Consider the following 19,937-nt stretch of genomic DNA (forward strand, 5'->3'; position numbering starts at 1 on the left):
CCCGTACCATGGCTAGGACAAAGACTACTAAGATGATGAAACAGTGCCCATCCTCAGTTTGGAGTGAGAAGTCAGCAAACACATCATGCTGAGTGATATGTGATGGAACCAGTTATGAGTGAAGGACATGTAGCATTAAGTCTTTGTTAGCTAAGACAAGCGGAGAAGGCAATGGCACCCCACGCCAGTACTCTTGCCTGGAAAATCCCATGGATGGAGGAGCCTGGTGGGCTGTAGTCCATGGGGTCGCTAAGAGTCAGACACGACTGAGCGACTTCACTTTCACTTTTTCACTTTCATGCATTGGAGAAGGAAATGGCAACCCACTCCAGTGTTCTTGCCTGGAGAATCCCAGGGACAGGGGAGCCTGGTGGGCTGCCGTCCCACCAGGGGTCACACAGAGTCGGGCACGACAGAAGTGACTTAGCAGCAGCAGCAGCTAAGACAAGCCCTTCTGCTGGCTGGGCTGGGTCACATCTCCACCTGACAACCCTCCATCTCCACCTGACAGCCCTCCATTTACACCTGACAGCCCTCCATCTATACTTGACAGCCCTCCAAGGGCTCTGGCCAGTCTAGGCCGGGGACTGTCTGCAGTGCTTCCCCAAATATCTTTTAAAAAAAAACATTTTATTATTTATTTACTCAGTTAATTTTTGGCTACACTGAGCTTTCATGGCTGCAAGAGGGCTTTCTCTAGTGCAGCGAGAGGGGGCCATTCTCTAGTTGCAGTGCATGGACTTCTCACTGCAGTGCCTTCTCTAGTTGCGGTGCACGGGCTTCTCACTGCAGTGCCTTCTCTAGTTGCGGTGCACGGGCTTCTCACTGCAGTGACTTCTCTTGTTGTGGGGCACAGGCTCTTGGGAGCACGGGCTTTAGTAGTTGTGGCGCACACCTACAGCTTGCCCCGAGGCAAGTGGAGTTTTCCCAGACCAGAGATCGAACCCATGTTCCCTGCACTGGCAGGCGGGTTCTTAACCACTGGACCATCAGAGAAGTCCCCAAGAGCATCTTGACAGAGCGCCCTTTCCTCCACCTTGGGACCAAGATGGAATCTTCAGGCCCTGGTCATGCTGGAGTGATTCTCATGTGATTTAAGCCTGTTTTGTTCTTCCTATTTAGAAACTTCAAACAGGCAACAAAGGGAGTCAGATATTTTTTTATTCTCTCTGAACTCTAGCGCATAACAAGTTGAAAACTTTCCAGCCCCTTTGCTTTCGGTTTCATCTGTCCATAGCGACAAGGCTCTAGAAGGGTTCCTAGACTGTGCACCATCTACCCATGCCAAGAATGGCACAGACAATCCAGACTTCTGTCTTGAAAGTGCCCCTGGCAGCCCATCCATTTCTAGCTACTTTTTAAACATCTTCTGCTCCATCCTCTTGGTTTGAGGATTATAAATTGACCTCTTCTTGGAAGAAAGAAGCAGAATTCTCCCCTGCCACAGCTGGTTGAGGCAGAGCCAGTAGAGGGAGCTCAGGGAGGTCATTAATTATTAACTAAGTGTATCCAGAATTTCTAACATTTGGCACATGGACAACAGGAGCGAACATTGAAAATAATCCAAATCTTACCGAAAAGGAGTGAAACTTGTCATGAAACACTCCTGAGCCTGTGGCCAGATGACAAAGAAAGTTCACAGTGCCATGGGCATCGATGGGCACGTGATTTTCAGGAGTGCTCAGTTGGATTGCTGAACGTGGGACGTGCCATGCCCCAGGCCAGCCCTACTCTACTAGAGGCGAGTACTTTCCTCAGTGGACACCAACCTGTGGGTAAGATCTCAAAGGCATTGGTGTGAATTCAGGGAGTATTCCTTGCAAAATCTACCTAAAGGTAGAAGACGTGGCAGCTGCTATGGAAAACTGCACAAAGGTTCCTGAAAAAATTTAACAGAATTACCATATGATCCAGTAATTTTACTTCTGGATATGTGTATGTGTGCTAAGTCGCTTCAGTCGTGTCCGACTCTTTGCGACCCCATGGACGGTAGCCCACCAGGATCCTCTGTCCCTGGGATTCTCCAGGCAAAATACTGGAGTGGGTTGCCATGCCCTCCTCCAGGGGATCTTTCCGAACCGAGGATCAAATGCATGTGTCTTAAGCCTCCTGCATTGGCAGGTGGGTTCTTTACCACTAGTACCACCTGGGAATCCCAAAACTTAAAGTAGGAAGTCGTATACGTCTATACCCAAATTCAGAGCAGAAATATTCACAATAGCCAAAAGATGGAAGCAACTCAGGAGTCCACTGATGAGTGAATGGGTAAACAAAGTTTGGTATATACATACAATGGAAAATCATTCAATCTTAAAAAGGTAACCAGTTCTGACATATGCTATAATGTGGATGAGCCTTAAGGACATTATTCTAAGTGAAATAAGCCAGTCACAAAAGGACACATACTTTGTGAATCCACTTATATGAGGTATATGCTGCTGCTAAGTCACTTCAGTCATATCTGACTCTGTGCGACCCCATAGACGGCAGCCCACCAGGCTCCCCTGTCCCTGGGATTCTCCAGGCAAGAACACTGGAGTGGGTTGCCATTTCCTTCTCCAATGCATGAAAGTGAAAAGTGAAAGTGAAGTTGCTCAGTCGTGTCTGACCCTCAGCGACTCCATGGACTGCAGCCTACCAGGCTCCTCCACCCATGGGATTTTCCAGGCAAGAGTACTGGAGTGGGGTGCCACTGCCTTCTCCAATGAGGTATATAGAATAGACAAATTAATGGAGACAGAAAGTAGAATGATGGTTATAAGGGACTGGAGAGGGGGGAAATAATTATTTAATGGAAACAGAGTTTCCATTTGGGAAGATGAAAAAAAGTTCTGGAGACTGAGAGAGTTAACTTAGGGAGGTTGATAAGGAGTCCAAGCCTAAGGCCCCTTTAAGGAGGAGGTAAACGTTCCTTCTTTTTCACATTCTTTTGCCTTAGACAACTGGGCCTTGTAGGCAGCAGTATCTTTTATTCAAGGACATACTTTTTTTGAGCTTTGGATGAATGTTATGGGAGAAGGCCTGGGTAAAACTTCCACAGCCTTGAGCTTTGGGTTAACCTGTTCCTTTTGGCTAATCTCGTGCTGATGTCATCCCTGGATGTGTGTTACAGGAAAGGGTCTGGGCGAAATTCTCACAGCCTTGAGGTATTTTTTATCTATTCTCAGCAGCTAGTCAAGAAGTATATAAGGCTTAATCTAGCGAGGTGGATACTCTCCGTCCTCCTTCTGATGTCTATGCCAGAAGCTTTTTCTGTCACTTTCACTTTAAATAAAATCTACACAAAGCACAGAGTGACTGAGACTGTCTTCGGTCCTGGAGTTAAATCTTCTTCAGAGACCATGAATACAGCAGCATCGTTCACCATAAGTTATCAAGCTGAACGGTGATGATGGGTGTACAGTAATGTGAAGGTACTTAATGCCATTGAACCGCACACTTAAAAGTGGTTAAGAGGAAACATTTTATGTTATATGCATTTTACCACATTAGAAAAAGGAGCAAAAAGCGGTAGTACTTATAAATATTACTGATTATTATTAGTGAGCAAAGGATTTTCAAAGTAACTGGCAGAATTTATACTTCCCTTTGGATGTAATAAGAATTCCCTAATTTGACTATGACTTGAGAACGTTAAGAAGGGCATCCCATTAAATTCATGCTCAGCACTCTGGGACTTTTTCACAGGCATATACATTGTCTAGTAGGCATATGGGAAGCGAAAGTATGTTTAAAACACAGACCATTAAGAGAAATGAACATAAAGGGATCTGAGTAGCCTGCTTTGGCCAGTGGGAGGTGATTCCCAGAAAAATGGGAGCATCTCCCCTCTGTTCAGAATGGGTGTCTTGCCCTTGATTTATGGAAAGGCCAGGAGAATGAACACAAAGAACATCACAGAAAGTAAAACAGGGAAAAGAAGAAGTGGAAATTAAAATAAAAAAGCTGTATATTTGTAGAAATGACATTTTTGATGGGTGCTGCTACAATGCTATTTGGAAGATTAATGCTATAGGAGGGCTTCCCTTGTGGCTCAGCTGGTAAAGAATCCACCTACAATGTGGCAGACCTGGGTTCGAACCCTGGGTTGGAAAGATCCACTGGAGAAGGGAAAGGCTACCCACTCCAGTATTCTGGCCTGGAGAAATCCAAGGGGTCACAAAGAGTCAGACAAGACTGAATGACTTTCACTTCCACTTCCAATGCTATGGGAAGGCTTATAATCTTGTACTTTTGTTACTTTACAAATGGGATGATTCTGAATGGTCCAAGGTAAACCTTTCTTTTTTACATTACATAGTCAAAAGGTTGTATTACTGAGATTTCAGAAATCTAAGTATGTAATAACTGTACTCGTATAGGCAAAAATGGCATTTTCTTTCATAATGTGACTTACCCTGGAGAAGACTCGGAGTTCAGAGTACCATGACTTACTTTGCTACATAGAGGTGGTTGTCTCTGTGATCAGTCTTTTGTATCAAACATAAATAAGCAAAGAAATGTCTTAAGTAACTTAGTATGATGATGCATTTTTTTTCTGCCAAACTACTCATGTTAAATAATATTTAGAGTTCTTGAATGGCTATTCAGGCTGTCTCTGCACAGTTTTCAAATACATCTATGTTGCAATTACATTTCATCCATTTTTTTAATGTGGACCATTTTTGAAGTCTTTATTGAACTTGTTACAACATTACTTCTGTTTTACATTTTGATTTTTTTGGGGGGAAGGCTTGAGGCTTGTGGGATCTTAGCTCCCCTGCTGCTGCTGCTGCTGCTAAGTCACTTCAGTAGTGTCTGACTCTGTGTGACCCCATAGACGGCAGCCCACCAGGCTCCCCTGTCCCTGGGATTCTCCAGGCAAGAACACTGGAGTGGGTTGCCATTTCCTTCTCCACTTAGCTCCCTTACCAGGGATTAAACCTACACCCAACGCATTGGAAGGTGAAGTCTTAACCCCTGAACCACCAGGGAAGTCCCCTGTTTTAATAGACATAATAGTTAGATATATAATTAGTCATTTATGCAGATGTGTGTTCTGAATAAAATAATACACTATTGTACTTCAAATAGGCTTTAGGTTGTGCAATCAATAGGATGCACTTGCTTAAGTAAAATCAAGAAATTTAAAACAATTCTGAAAATCTGATTTTAAACATTCATCTCAGGTATTTTATATCATCTCCCTCAAACTTTCAAAAAAATATTTACTTATCAGTATTTATTTGGCCGTGGAGGGTGTCTAGTTGTGGTACAGGAGCTCTAGAGTGGGTGGATGGGCTTAGTTGCTCTGTGGGCATGTGGGTGGGATCTAGTTCCCCAACCAGGGATGGAACCCACATCCCCTGCATTGGAAGGCTGATTCTTACCCACAGGACTACCAGGGAAGTCCCCCTCAAACATGTTTTAAACAGATTTAATTGCGCTGGCTGTGTGCTGTGCTTAGTCGCTCAGCCATGTCCGACTCTTTGCGACCCCATAGACTGTAGCCCACCAGGCTCCTCTGTCCATGGGATTCTCCAGGCAAGAATACTGGAGTGGGTAGCCACTCCCATCTCCAGGGGATTTTTCCGACCCAGGGATCAAACCTGGGTCTCCTGCATTGCAGGAGTACAACGAGTACAGTGATACTTAGAAAAGAAAAGAAAAAAAAAATTACAGGGGTAAAGTGAATCTTCTAAGACAGCCTCTAGGGGGAAAGGCATTCAGGCAAACCTGCAGAATTAGGGCATAGGAATCGAGAGTTGAGGAGGAAAGGATCAAAGGTGGAGGCGAGGGCGTTTGCATGCCAGGTGTGCTCAGAGAAGCGCAGTCACAAAGGTTTTGTGTCTTCAAAAGGTAGACAAAAAGCCCATGAGCTGTATTCTGATCAGCCTGGGAAGCCTCCAGCTGATTCAACAGTGGGGGCAGGTAACAATCAGAAGTTAATGGCTAGGAGAACCAGGAGACTGCCCCAGGAACCAGGGGGGCTCAGGCAGAAGAAAGGGTGGACGCTTTGGAATCTTTAGATCTGGATTAGAATTTTCACTCCAGCACTTATTTGCTGGATGTGCCTTGGCATGTTTGTCGACCTGAGTCTATTTCTTTATCCTAAAGATGGGCATAATGATAACTATTTCATTGAGTTGATTTGAGTCATAAATAAGATAAGGAGGGGACTTCCCTGATGGTCCAATGGTTAAGAATCTGCAATACAATCTTACAATACGGGGGACTCCAGTTTGATCCCTGGTCAGGGAACTAATATCCCACATGCTGTGGAGCTACTGAGCCCACACACTACGACTAGAGAGTCCGTGCACCACAATGAAAGATCTGTATGATGCAATGAAGATCCCATGTGCTCTAACTAAGACCCGAGGCAGACAAATTAAAAAAAAAAAAAAAAAAAAGGATAAGGAATGGAAGTGCTCTCCGCACTGCAAGTTCTCATTAGACATTAGTCCCCTCTCCATAATATCTGTTTCTCCACCACCCAGATGCCAACTGCAGGTGCCCCCCACTTTTCCTAAGGGGTGTGGAGCAGTTTTAGTGATAGGGCCGGAGCAATCACTGAAGAGAAGTGTAAGTGCTGGACATTAGCGTTGATGAGCTCAGGCTTAGTTTGGCCCGTAGTGAAGCAACGTGGCAATTACATATAACACAAACAAATACACTCTGTCCCACCCTGGAGCCCCCAGTCTGCCCCAGAGAGACTCTGGGTGGGAGGTGGGGGTGGAAGGCTGCCCTCAGGGATTTACAGTTTAGCCACTGTGCCAGCACAAACCATTTGTCTGGGTTATGTCTAAACCCCATGTGAAGTATCCAATAGGTTCTTAATAGAAACATATTCTGGATTAAGACGGATAAGGGCTCAGAGATCGAGACCAGGGCAGAGGGAAAAATGGTCAGCAGAGTGAGTATTGGTGCCTGGGGGCAAGGGAGACACAGAGGGGAGGGCAGTCGAGTTGTGCTTCTAAGGCAGAAAGCTCTCTCATCTACCCGGCTTAATGGGAACAGTTTGTGCCAGTGAAACCTCCATTGCCTCTTCCCTTTACCCAGCCTCAGAAGAATCTCAGTTACTAGCCCAAGAGGGAGAGAATTTGCTTAGTCTAGCTTTTGGAGAAACATAGATGACACATAATTTCATAATTAGCTAACCAGTCATTTCTTTAATGTGGTGAGACACAAAGAGAAATTAAATACAATTCCTGCCTTTCAGGATGCCCATCACACAGCAAGGCAGTGACAGGCATATGTGGCAGTGCCACGCAGGCAGAGAGATGGGGGAAGCTTTGCTGAGGATGAGCAAGAAGCCCATTCTTGGAAAAAGGGAGAAGGCATTCAAGCAATGTGACCATGGCCCCATCAGAAATTTTGTAGAAATGGAGGGTGAAGTGGGTGGGAAAGTTCAGATAGGCATAAAAAGGAACAGAGGAAGCCCACCTTGGGGCAAAGATCTATGAGGGCAAGAGTTTCTGAAGCCCTTTCCTATATGTCATGCTATGAAGTATAAAGTTTTTTTGTGCAGAAAAATAATTCAGGACCCCCAACATACCCATGTAAATTTTATGCTAATTTTAAAAAGTTATTAATCAGCAAATGTTAAAAACAAAATGTTTGAATAATAATTACTTTCTGAACAAAGGATCTTTAAATTTTAAGATTAAATCTGGGACTTCCCTGATGGTCCAGTGGCTAAGACTCTGTGCTCTCATGCAGAGGGCCCGGGTCCTACTGTGAGTCAAGGAAATAGATCCCATGTGCTGTAACTAACAGTTCAAATGCAGCAACTAAGGATCTCATGTGCTGCAATGAAGATCAAAGATCCTGCATGCTGCAACTAAGAGCTGGTGCAGCCAAATAAGTAATTAAATGTTAAAAAAATTAAATCCGGTGAGTGGGTTAGATTTTTCACTTAGAATAGTATAGACCAAAAGACTGAGGATACAGCAGTCTTATATTTAATAAACTAGCACTACAGGAGGATTCCAAGGATTAGATACTTAGATAAAAAACAAAAATGCATTAAAAATGTATTGACACATATGCTATTGAAGACACCAGTTAATCTATACTATGAAAGTGAAAGTGTTAGTTGCTCAGCTGTGTCTGCCTCTTTGCAACCCCATGGACTGTAGCCTGTCAGGCTCCTCTGTCCATGGGATTCTCCAGGCAAGAATACTGGAGTGGGATCTCTTCTCCAGGGGATCTTTCCAACCCAAGGATTGAACCTGGGTCTCCTGCATTGCAGGTGAGTTCTCTATTGTCTGAGCCATGAAGGAAGCCAATCTATGCTAAAGGAGGATTCAAAGGACTTAGATAAAAAAAACAACAAATGCATCAAAAAGGTATTGACACATATGCTATTGAAAACACCAGTTAATCTATTTACAATTGATTAAAAATGCTGACCATGAACTTGAAATAAAGCTGTAATAAGAGCTGTTGGCTGCTATACCTTTCAATATGTATTAGGTTGGTATGAAAGTAATGGCAGTTTGGATCGTGAATTTTAAATCATTATAACTAGGCTTAAACACATCTTTGTTATTCAAAATAGGAATCATTACAATCAACACATTTTTGCCAACAAGAAATAAGTTTATTTCTGTAGCATAAAAAATACATACTTTCGGATTTGACGAACTCTTAGAAAAAGCATTTTCTGCCTCCTGCTGGTTGTGGGAGCATTTTCTCTGCAAAAAGCTGTCGAGATCCTTGAAGAAGTGATAGTAAGTTGGCAAGAGGTCAGGTGAATATGGCAGAGGAACAAGGTAAAACTCTGTAGCACAGTTCGTTCAATTTTTGAAGCACTGGTTGTGCAACTTGCGACTGGACGTTGTCATCGAGAACTGGGCCCATTCTGTTGACCAATGCCAGCTGCAGGCATTTCAGTTTTTGATACATCTTGTGGATTTGCTAAGCATACTTCAGATGTAATGGTTTCACTGGGATTCAGAAATCTGTAGTGGATAAAACTGGTAGCAGATCACCAAACAGTGACCCCTGACCACTTTTTGGTGCAAGTTTGGCTCTGGAACTTCTCAGTCCAGCCACTGAGCTGGTCGTTGCCAGCTGTTGTATAAAATCCACTTTCGTCTTATGTCACAATTAGAAGGAGAAATGGTTTGCTGTTGTTGTGTAGAATAAGAGAAGATGACACACCAAAATGACAATTTTTTTGATTTTTGGTCAGCTCATGAGGCACCTGCTTAATGAGCTTTCTTACCTTTCCAATTTACTTCAAATGCCAAATGACTGTAGAATGGTCAAGGTTGAGTTCTTTGGCAACGTCTCGTGTAGTTGTGAGAGGATCAGCTTCAGTGATCCTCTCATTTGGTCACTGTCAACTTCTGATGGCTGGCCACTGAGCTGCTCATCTTTAAGACTCCATTTCCTTTGTAAAATTTCTTGAATCACTGCTGTGCTGCACGTTTGTTAGCAGTTCCTGGGCCCAATGCGTTGTTGATGTTGAGAGTTTTCTCCACTGCTTTACAACCCTAACCCCAATCCTAACCCTAACCCATTTTGAACTCAAACAAGAAAATTGCTTGAGTTTGCTTTTTGTCTAACATCATTTCCCTAGCCTAAAATAAATATAAATAAATAGCAAGTAATGTCATTAGCAAAGAAGCATAAAGCAAGAATTGTGCATTAAAATGATGTATAACATAACCACATTTAAGAATGTATTCCAATATCAAACAGCAAAGTTCAACAATGCAAAACCACAATTACTTTTGCACCAACCTAATATAATTGGATTTAATCCTCACAATCACCTTGTAGAGCAGGTACACTTATTATCCCCACTTTACAGATGAGGGAATCATGACTTTGAGAACTGGCTAGGGGAAGACTGAAAGTGAGTGTTAGAACTGAAATTCACACTGATTCACAGGGCCCAGTGATGTCTTCAGGGTCAAGTGAAATAAATAAATGAAGATACAAAAAGTCCTTAGAGCAGCAGGAGGCAGAGGACAGAACTTAATAAATAAAACTAGTTACTATGATTATTATACCAACTCCTGCCTCTTCTTTTCTTTCTCACTAGCCTTACCTCTTTTAAATCCTTCCACTGAAGCTGAAGATAGCAGTATACTTGGGTCCATGTACTGAAAGTCTCTCCTTCTGGCCTCTGATAGTTAAATATTAAAAAAAGTGGGGGATAAGTAAGTGTTGCAAATATACATAAATGTAAGTTCTTCAAATAAAAATGAAAGAAAAAATTGTGTCAAGACCAACCTAATTATTTCATCATGCTAATCATGAACTCCATAGCTATGTGAATACAAGCCAGTCAGGTCAAACAACATTGGTAAAAATGTGTTTTTAAATAAAATAAAAAAAATAATAAAGTGAAATGGAAAATAGCAAAAAAAAAAAAACAAAACATGTATTTTTATCAGACAGCTCTTGGGATTCTTTTACTTTATGAAGAGAAGGCTTTCTGCAGCTCACAGTGCATAAGAGTTTGTTATAAACAGTACCAAATGAGTCCAGCTGTACTTCTTCATGCCATGGGAAATTGTACCCAGATCTGTATCCTGAAAGACATGTGTCAGACCTGATACCCCAGATCCTCTGGGAAGCAGAGCCAAATAATGGGCACATTAGAAGACATCACATTTCTTGTATTTCATATCTAAGCCTTCCTGGCCCCACGTACGTCTTTTGGCTGCTTTAGTGGCAGTGCTGATTGGCTTTTCTTCTCCACTACTCAGTGGGAACAGGGACTGTGCCACTCGTAGCCACTGGTTATGCTTTAATCTTTTTTTTTTGGTTGAGCCTTTCATTTGGGATGTTAGTTCCCAGATCAGGGATCGAATCCACGCCCCCTGCATAGGGAGCTTGGAGTCTACCACTAAACTGCCAGGGAAATACCAGTGCCAAGATGCGGCTCTTGAAGTGACTATATATTTTCTGAAAATCCACAACTGGCTAACTGTGGATGACAAATGTCTGAGAACTAAACTGGGAAATTCACCACTCATTCAACACTGGATGTGGAAGACAGAGAAAGCTCAATGTGTTATTTGTTTTTTACTTTTTTTGTAGTTGTAAACCTGGGTGTTTTGTAGTTGTAACTGAGAATATGAGCAGTCTTGCACCGGAAGCTGGGCTATAAATGGTAAAGTCCACTTATTATAATTTAATGGACAGTGCTTCCAAAATAGAAATTCACTTAAATTTATATAGTAAGTTAGATTAATCTAGTAGTTGGGTTAAAAAAATACTTGGATTAAAACCACACTGCAAAATGGGGAACCTCAGTGGACTGCTTTAAACTCTTGACCTCAGAGGAAGGAAACCAACTAACCAATAATGATAACTTGGAGAGAAAGAAAAAAAAAAGGTTTAGGATCCATAACAGATTCGTCGTCAACAGTGTAATGATTCAGCATTCTGGAGGCCAAGTAAAACTAAAGCTGCGGGGTTGCGGGTGTGCAGGTCAAGCGGTATCTCAGTGTACACGGACAGAATTTTCTGTGCGACACAGCACGTTGCTGAGTATTTTCTACTATATCTCTGCAGGACCTCCCCGTAATGTTGATTCTCCTCCTTACATCAGCAGTCCTAGAAACGATGTAAGCTGTAGGGAACCCATGGACATTCTTTGCCAACCCCCACATCCACCCACTGGCCCCACTGCCCCCACAGCCCCCAAGCTACCGTCCCAGGTCAGTTTCTACCGAGATGCAGCCATTGCCAAGACAAAGGAGTCCCAGGTTGCCTTCGGAGCCACTGCGTCCGGGTTTCCAGAGGTTTTTTTTTTTTTTTAACACAGTAAGGAGAGCACTAATAGTGTTTCAGCAAGAAGTACTTTCGGCCTCGGAAAGTTGATCTTTAGTGATCGTTATGCAAATTTATTTTCTTTACAGCTTTTTACGATCTCTTTCGCCAAACTACTTCATACACCAATTTCCCTGCTTTGTATCGCCAAGCAACTGTGGCGCGAGTGCCGGGAGGGAAAGGGTGGGTAAGAGCGAGCGGTCCGTGGGTCTGGCGGCTGAGATAAGGCCGGGGGAAACACAGCCTTCGTAGGCCGAGCCAAGAGCTAATGCTCCGAGACGTGCCACCCGCAGATCTGGTCAGGCAGCTAGGTGGGGCCGGGGGGGCGGACGCGCCACGTCTCGTGACGAATCGACAGCTCTGGGCATGATTCAAAAGACCGAGGAGCCAATAGGAACCCTGGGAAGGCTGACTAGAGGGGCGGGGCGAGGAAAGGGCGGGGTGGGGGAGGCGCGCGCCCGGGCCGCGGGACCGCGGAGCGCGAGAGCGCGAAAGCGGGCAGTGTCGCGCGCGCGGAACCGCCGCCGGGTTGCTGTTCTGCGACTCTCCCGAAGCCGTTCGTGTTCCCGCAGGATCACTGAGCAGGTGAGCTCCCGAAACCCCGCCCCGCTCCCCGCAGCGCGGTCTCCAAGGGATCTGGGGGAGGCCCGCGGGGAGGGTGCGGCGGATGGACAGGGGTCCCGGGGCGCCTGGCGTGGAGCAGCGGCTTCGCCCTCCCCTCCTCCGGGTGGGTCCGGGCGGCTGCTGGCGAGGCTTGAAGTGCGCCCGGCCCGGCCAGCTGCGGAAATGAAGCTGTGGTTTTAAATTGCCGACGTTTCCCTCCATTTTGGACGCGCCGCGTCGGGGTAAAATGATGTGGGGAGGATGTGTGGGTGGGTGATCCACCCCGGTGCCTTTGTCCCCGCCCTGTAGCATCGGCCCTCCCAAGACTGCTCTGAGCGCTTTTTTGACAGATTAGCCGGGTGGCTTGGCGGGCCCAGCTCTTGGGTAGGCAGAACAGGCGCGGCAGCCTGGCGGACGGGGAAGTGGGGTTGCCAAGTTGACTTTAATTGTCGGTGGTTGTCACTGGCCTGGAGGGTCGTGGCCGTCTCTGGCGACTTCCAAGGCTGGCTGCATGCATTGCATTCCCCCGCCCGGTGTTTCTGCGCACTCAAAAAACGGGTAGTTAGACAGGTTTGGGTGCTCCTGCTAAAGCTCTATCCTTTTCCCCCCTTCTTTTTAATACATCTTTTTAAGGCTTAAAAAAAAATAAGCGCCTGACTGCAAAGGGCCTGGTTCCAGGCGGTTCACCAGAATAATTACGCGGTCTGATCGGGAATCAGGCTGTTGATACTCAGAATGACCCAGTAGATACATTGGACAGCGCGTGGACGATTCAAGGGTTCAACCCGGAGCAAGTGAACTTGCTTACTTGATGTGTGGAGGAGCCTGCACCCGGCCGGACCCAGCTAGACCCATGGTTCTGGTCCCAGCCCTCAGGGACCTTGCAAATAAGCACGTGCACATCTGTAAAGACACCGTAGTAACTGCCATGGAGGAAAGGATGGGTGTGTGTGCACTAATTTAGATCGAGCGCCAAGTCCAATTTAAGTTTGGTTTCTGAGAGCTGTCTAGAGAGGAGGGGAAAGGGTGAGTAGGAGGGAGTTTATTGCTCCTTCAGTTTTTTATTTTGCTTAGGTCTATAGTGGGGCCATTCTGCCTGTGCAGCCAGGAAGATGGCAGTTTCTTCTGCACCCTGCGGCAGGGGCAGGAGCTAGGCCAGGGGTTCCTGTTTGGGTTTTGCCGGGTAGGCCAGCCTTGGGTGCAGGTGTTGAAGAGGGAAGCTGTGAGACTTCATTTGCACTCCCCTTTCTTTGCCATGTTTAGACTGATTTGGGAAAGTGAAGAAAGATGACCGAAGATGTGATCAGCAGGGAATAGCACATTCTGTTGTGCTGATAAACAGTAACATATTGGAGCCGAAATGTGTAAGGATTCCAGTGCCAACTGACACTGAAGTTAGCAAGCATGTGGCTTAATAGAGAAAAGCCTGAGGGTCCCCATGTTTCCACTGCTAATGGGGGGATGAAGTCATTGTGTTCAGTAAACAGAATCTTTCTTTGCAGACATACTTGGCTAAAACCTCCCTTTTGAGGGAGGCCTATCTTTTGACTTTCTAGGCAATGGCAACCCACTCCAGTACTGTTATCTGGAAAATCCCATGGACGGAGGAGCCTGGCAGGCTGCAGTCCATGGGGTTGCTAAGAGTCTGACACGACTGAGCGACTTCACTTTCACTTTTCACTTTCACGCATTGGAGAAGGAAATGGCAACCCACTCCAGTGTTCTGGAGAATCCCAGGGACAGGGGAGCCTGGTGGGCTGCCATCTATGGGGTCGCACAGAGTCGGACACGACTGAAGCGACTTAGCAGCAGTAGCAGCAGGAGGTGATGGTACGGTGACTGCATAAATGTCCTGGGGCTTTTCTGTCCTACCTGCCTAGTGACTCCTGAAGGGTTAGGATGTGAGGCACTGTGTGATACTCGTGCAGAGTGGAGGTGTACCATCATAATGGTGGTGGTTTCATCTTTTGGAACATTTGTGTATGAGATAGAGGTCTTCCGAGAAGAATGCCGGTTTGTCCCTTTTTTTTTTCCTTTTTCAACCACCATATGAAAGATTGCTTTTCCTAATTCTTTTTCTTTTAAGTGGAGTTTAGAGTTAAGATATCCGTGAGATATCTTAATTTGTTTAACCCCAAATATTTGATTGATAACAGAAAAACCTCTTTGGCATTGACCTATGACCAGTATTGGATAGATACTGTGTATGTGGTATCTGTGCAATAAAATTTCCGAAAGGGACAGAATCTGCTCAAGGGATTTTCGCTAGTGGTAAAGAACCTGCCTGCCAATGCAGGAGACATAAGAGACCTGGGTTTGAGCCCCGGGTCGGGAAGATCCCCTGGAGAAGGGCATGACAACCCACTCCAGTCTTTTTGCCTGGAGAATCCCATGGAGAGAGGCAGGCTATAGTCCATGGGTAGCACAGAGTCGGACATTACTGAAGTGACTTAGCACACACAGGCAGCCCTTAATTCCTGAGGGACTGGGTTTCAAAAGTTTATAAAGAGTTATTTGAAACTTGAATGACATCTTCATGTAGAAAGATGTAATTGCCTTCTGCCAACCCTGGTCAACTGGCATCAGAGAACTAGTACTGGTAACAGAGGTTTGATTTTAAGGGGTCTGAGAGGAAGGAAGGGGCAGAAGAGAAGAGAGAAGCGGGCACATTTCCTTCCTCTGAGTGTTTGGAGGCTTGGAGCCAAATGTTGAAATAGGCAAAACTTGCTGTTGTCACCTTCCTTTTTTGTGCCCCTCCTCTGGGTCCCAAGGTGTCCACCACCTTCTTTTTTTCAAGTTCCCCTCACGGGACTCCTCAGCCAGGTGGGACTTCATCCTCAGAGCATTTGGGCTCCTTGTCCTTGCTCCCCCCGCCCCTGCCCCCAGCCCAAACCCCTTCATTTCCCCAGTAATGCTATCTCAGGTAGGTGTCTTGTACCTAACATGCAAATGGACTGACATCCTCTAATCACCACCTGTCTTTCTGTTTTCTTTCATCTACCCAGCCAGCTCCTATCTATCTAAACAAGTGAAGCTTGTGAAGTTTGCCTCTCAGATGATTGATTAACAGGGAAGAAAAGTGATGCTTGGGAAAGACTTTTTCTCAGGAGGGGTGTGATAATGTGACTTTCTCCTTTCTTAATTCTGGAGAGTCTTCAAAAGTTCTGAGACGTTGGTATTGTTATGTAATCAGCTCTTGACAGGAGTCGAGTGAGGAATGTCTGTTTGTATGCCCAGAGGATATTTCGGGGATGAAGGTGATGCAAGGAGAGATTCTTCTGTCTTACTGCCTTCTTCAGAGGGTCTAGCTTGTTCAGTTGGTGTTGTGTAGATGTCAGGAGGAGCTGGTTTTGTCCTGTGGAAATGCGAATCTGCTGGTCCATTGAGGGAGAAGCTCTTACTACCTAAAAGCTAGAAGCACCCAGCAATCAGTCCATGTTTGAAAAAAAAGTAGCAAACAGGTCTCATGTAAGTGGCAATTCCTGCAGATTGCTTATGGCTTCTTAGGGTGGTGTTCTTATACCAGGCTTCATGGGCTGTGCTTTGGTTCACTGGAAAAGAAGGCTATGACTGGAGGTTGATGTTTGCTTGTAGGCATTTGAAAAAAAGAGCTAGGATACTGGCCTAGTTATGTGGTTGGCAGAATTACTTGGTATACATTTGAGACTTCAGCTGTAAAACTTGAAAGATTTGTGAAAACCCCAAATTTGCTCTTCATTTTCAATTTGAAGTTATTTTTCTCGCTCTTGGTAGGTTATATAATGTTAATTATATTTGATCTCCTTGCAGTCCAAGGGACTCTCAAGAATCAATTGTTCTATATTTGTCCTATTGATAGTTATTGTTGTTATCCTCTTGTGGTGCCTAATTTATAAATTAAACTTTATCATAGGTACGTATGTGTAGTATCCAAGGGACTATAGTATATCTCCCCATAGTATATATGGGGCTCTGTACTTTCTGGTTTCAGGCATCCACTGGGGATGCCTGGCGGTCTTAGAAAATATCCCTCTCGGATAAGGAGGGAACTACTGTTTATGTAGATTTATAAATCAGAAAATATGTGTACTTTGTGAGATTGTGCCTTGCTAATTAAAGAAGTGTGGTCACTGTAGGTGGGTGGTGTTTTGCATGGTGCAAATCATCTGAGCCTTTCTGTTTTGTCGTATAGAGTGATTTCCAGTGAAATATGGTGAGGCAGAGAGAAGAACCTCTGTGTCCTGACTCTGCCACTTCACGTTGTGTCTTTCTGTGCCTTGGACAAAACAGTTAACATATTTAAGCTTCAACTGTAAAACAGGAATTGTACACTCTTTCCTCCAGAGGCTTAGCCCGAAAGTCTTGACCAGTTAAACATTTTGGAAAGTTATATTTTAGTGTTTAATGAGAAAAGACAAATGTGTATATGCTCAGACTCTTATTTTTTTTTTTTAACTATTCAGACAGATTTTTGAAAATGCCAAGTAGGAAATTTGCCGATGGTGAGGTGGTAAGAGGTCGATGGCCTGGGAGTTCGCTTTACTATGAAGTAGAAATTCTGAGCCATGACAGCAACTCCCAGCTTTACAACGTGAAATACAAAGATGGAACTGAACTTGAATTGAAAGAGAGTGATATCAAGGTAAGCGCTCCTTGGTTTATAGACCATGTTTATAATAATTGGGAAATCCTGGTAGGTGTGGTTTTTAAGCTTAGAGCAGTGAGGTCTGGCTCTCACACTCCTGCTTTGGGTCATATCCTGATTTTGGCTCTGGAAGTGTATGAATGAGGCACAGTGCTGTGTTCCTCAGAAGCTCCCAGTCTGCTGAAGTCAGACACTTAGATCACACTCTCTCTGGTTTAATGCACTCTGCCATTCTGTGACAGCTTGTCATGGGTGGTACTGGAGCATAACAAGAATAGGGAAGGGCTTGGGGTTTTGGGGCAGGCTTTCAGAGCTGAGTGCTGAAGACAGATCGAGAAACTCAGGTGATGGGGCCAGGGGCTTCCACAGTGGGTTGTGTGCCAAAGGCTTGGGTGGGGGTGGACACAGACAACCAGTGCTGAAAGGGTATGGTGGACAAGGGCCAGAGGAGGGTTAAGAAGGAACCAGAACCGGAGGGGTTTGGGCTTCATCCTAAACACTGAGATTTAATCAGGAGAGTGACATTCATCAGATTTGAGCCCAGGGCTTCTCAACTTATCTGGAGGACCTGAGCTTGAAAATATCTGATCCATGGTATATAAGTACTTATTAATATATCATAATTACTAGGCAGTTGAAAAAAAAAAAGTACAAAATAAAAGCCCTGACTTTTAATTCTCAGATTCAATAGACATAAATTGACTTGGCCAAAATGCTATAAAAATTTCTACTCATTTCTTCTCAATTTCATTCCTTGTCTCAGATCAGTAACCCATCTCGAGCCCACAGCCTGTGGACCACAGTTCAAGTGCTGTAGACCAGGGGTCTGTGACAGTTTTGAGTAAAAGGACAGGTTGCAGATGTCCGAGGCACTGTGGGATGTATAGTTCATGCAGCATGAGAGGAGGTCTGGGCATGGCAGTGTCTCAATGAGATTTTATTCACAGACATTGAACTTTGAATTTCAGATAATCATGTGCCACCAAGTTTCGTTCTTCTTTTGAGTTTATTTGCAGTCATTTAAGAACTGTAAAGCCATTCTTAGCTCTGGGACCACACAAAGTGGGTGGGAAGGATTTGGACTGGGGGGTAGTTTGCCTTCCTTGAGGCCTAGATGCCTGGAAACATTTGGAGTAGGTTAGGGCAGGGTAAAATATTACTAAGTAACCCAGTCTTGGACTTTTTTCAAAAATCTGACTGTTTTATTTGGAGTGAAACGGTGGGACTGATTTTCTTGTTATTTTTTGTGTGCTCTTTACTTTTGTCCCATCATCTGTCTTTTTTTTTTTTAAAGATTTTCTTTTCTTTTTTTTGATGTGGACCATTTTTAAAAGTCTTTATTGAATTTGTTAACATATGGCTTCTGTTTATGTTATGGTTTTTTGGCCGCAAGGCATGTGGGATCTTAACTCCCTGACCAGGGATCGAGACCTCCTGAATCAGGAGGGGCGAAGTCTGAACCACTGGACTGCCAGGGAAGTTCCCATCTCAGTCTGAGTCAATGTTATTGTATCTCTTGTATATGTTATTGGGACAATATATAGCTACTTGATTTAGAATAGGCATTTCCTGGCAGTACCATCAAAGGAGAGTTAGGAGTGGAAAGGGTGCCTTGGCCTCAGGAGAGACGGGCCATTGCCGCAGTTGTCACTGGCCTCATTGGATGGATGCTCTGCTCCCATGAGCTCCTGAAGTGACTTTAGAAGCACTGATGCCAATCACCGCCATTGCTCCCTTCTTGCAGCGTGGGTCTGCATGTGTTTTGACTTAAACGCTGAAGCTCTGCCTTCTCCTCCCTCTCTAGCCTTTAACCTCCTTCAGGCAAAGGAAAAGTGGCTCGACTTCTAGTTCTCCCTCCAGACGCCGGGGGAGCCGCTCGAGGTCTCGCTCCCGGTCCCCTGGCCGGCTCCCAAAAGGTTCCCGCCGATCCGCCTCAGCATCGTACCAGGCTGACCTGAAGGAAGCAAGGAAGGAAGCCAGGAAAGACATGTTGGAAGTTAAACTGACTCCGCTGGTGCTGGTGCGTGTGTTTGGGAGCCCTCCAGTCTCAGATAGCGTTTAGTCTGCCCAGATCACGTCTCCCCCTTTATGTGTCCGCATGTGATCTGCAGTTAATAATATTAAAATGTCAGGGAAACATCAAATCTAAGGTGGTGAGTTGGAAAGGTTACGTTAGAAAATGAATGTTTGGAAGAATAGAAGGTATAATGCTTTTAAGTGCCGTGAAAAAGAATGTTTTTAAGTTTCGAGTGTTACTTAATATTGTGGTTTTAAAAGAAAAAAAGCAGTGTTTAAATTTTAAATAGATGCAAATTATAGATTGAACTAAGTTTTTATCGTAAATAAAAGTTCATGTAGAAAATAATGAGACAAAGAAATTTAAAAAATTAAAAGAAAAGAATGAGATGAGACATAATATATGGTATAAAAACATTCTTGCTTAGTATCACTGTACTTAATTACCTTCTGTACTCAAAGATGACACTTTTAATTGAATTACTTTCACAGTTCAAGGTTGGAAATATTAGGGTATGCAGAGCCTGTAGGACCTTGCACAATGAATAATTTGGATCATAGACCAAATCAAAATTATAAATAAACAGAATTGAATAAATGTGATTGTTTACTCTCTTCACTTAATGTTACCTCTTTCCTGGATAAAATGCACACAGATTTTTAATAACCTTAAAAAACTGGATTATTACATAGTGTTTTGTAGTCAGATTTAAAAATTTTAAGATATTTGGAATAACCGTCTATTATATTTTCCTACATCACTTTTGTTGTTGTATAGTATTGTTTGGATTTACTATAAATTGTATGGAGGTAACGTAATTGTTAGCACCCTTGTTGATAGGCATTTAGCTTTTTTTCTTTCTAAATTTTAATTATTATAAACAAATATTCTTACACATCTGATATATCCTTAGGATAA

The 19,937-nt window shown here is 44.1% G+C and overlaps 1 protein-coding gene across 2 annotated transcripts in view; it reads left to right on the forward strand.

Annotated features, from left to right (window-relative positions):
- Positions 1-12,224: 12,224 nt before the first annotated feature.
- LBR (lamin B receptor) overlaps positions 12,225-19,937 on the forward strand; it is a 28,280-nt gene continuing 20,567 nt past the window's right edge. The window contains exons 1-3 of one of the 2 annotated variants that reach the window (XM_005903716.3): positions 12,225-12,360; positions 16,821-16,999; positions 18,807-19,022. In XM_005903716.3, coding sequence (XP_005903778.1) covers positions 16,835-16,999; positions 18,807-19,022 — 381 coding nt within the window. In that variant the 5' untranslated portion in view covers positions 12,225-12,360; positions 16,821-16,834. Of the gene's footprint in view, positions 12,361-12,466; positions 12,621-16,820; positions 17,000-18,806; positions 19,023-19,937 lie in introns of those variants that run through there. The other variant, XM_070385421.1, reaches the window with a different exon arrangement.

Source organism: Bos mutus, chromosome 16, assembly GCF_027580195.1.
Source record: "Bos mutus isolate GX-2022 chromosome 16, NWIPB_WYAK_1.1, whole genome shotgun sequence".
Classification (NCBI taxonomy): domain Eukaryota; kingdom Metazoa; phylum Chordata; class Mammalia; order Artiodactyla; family Bovidae; genus Bos; species Bos mutus.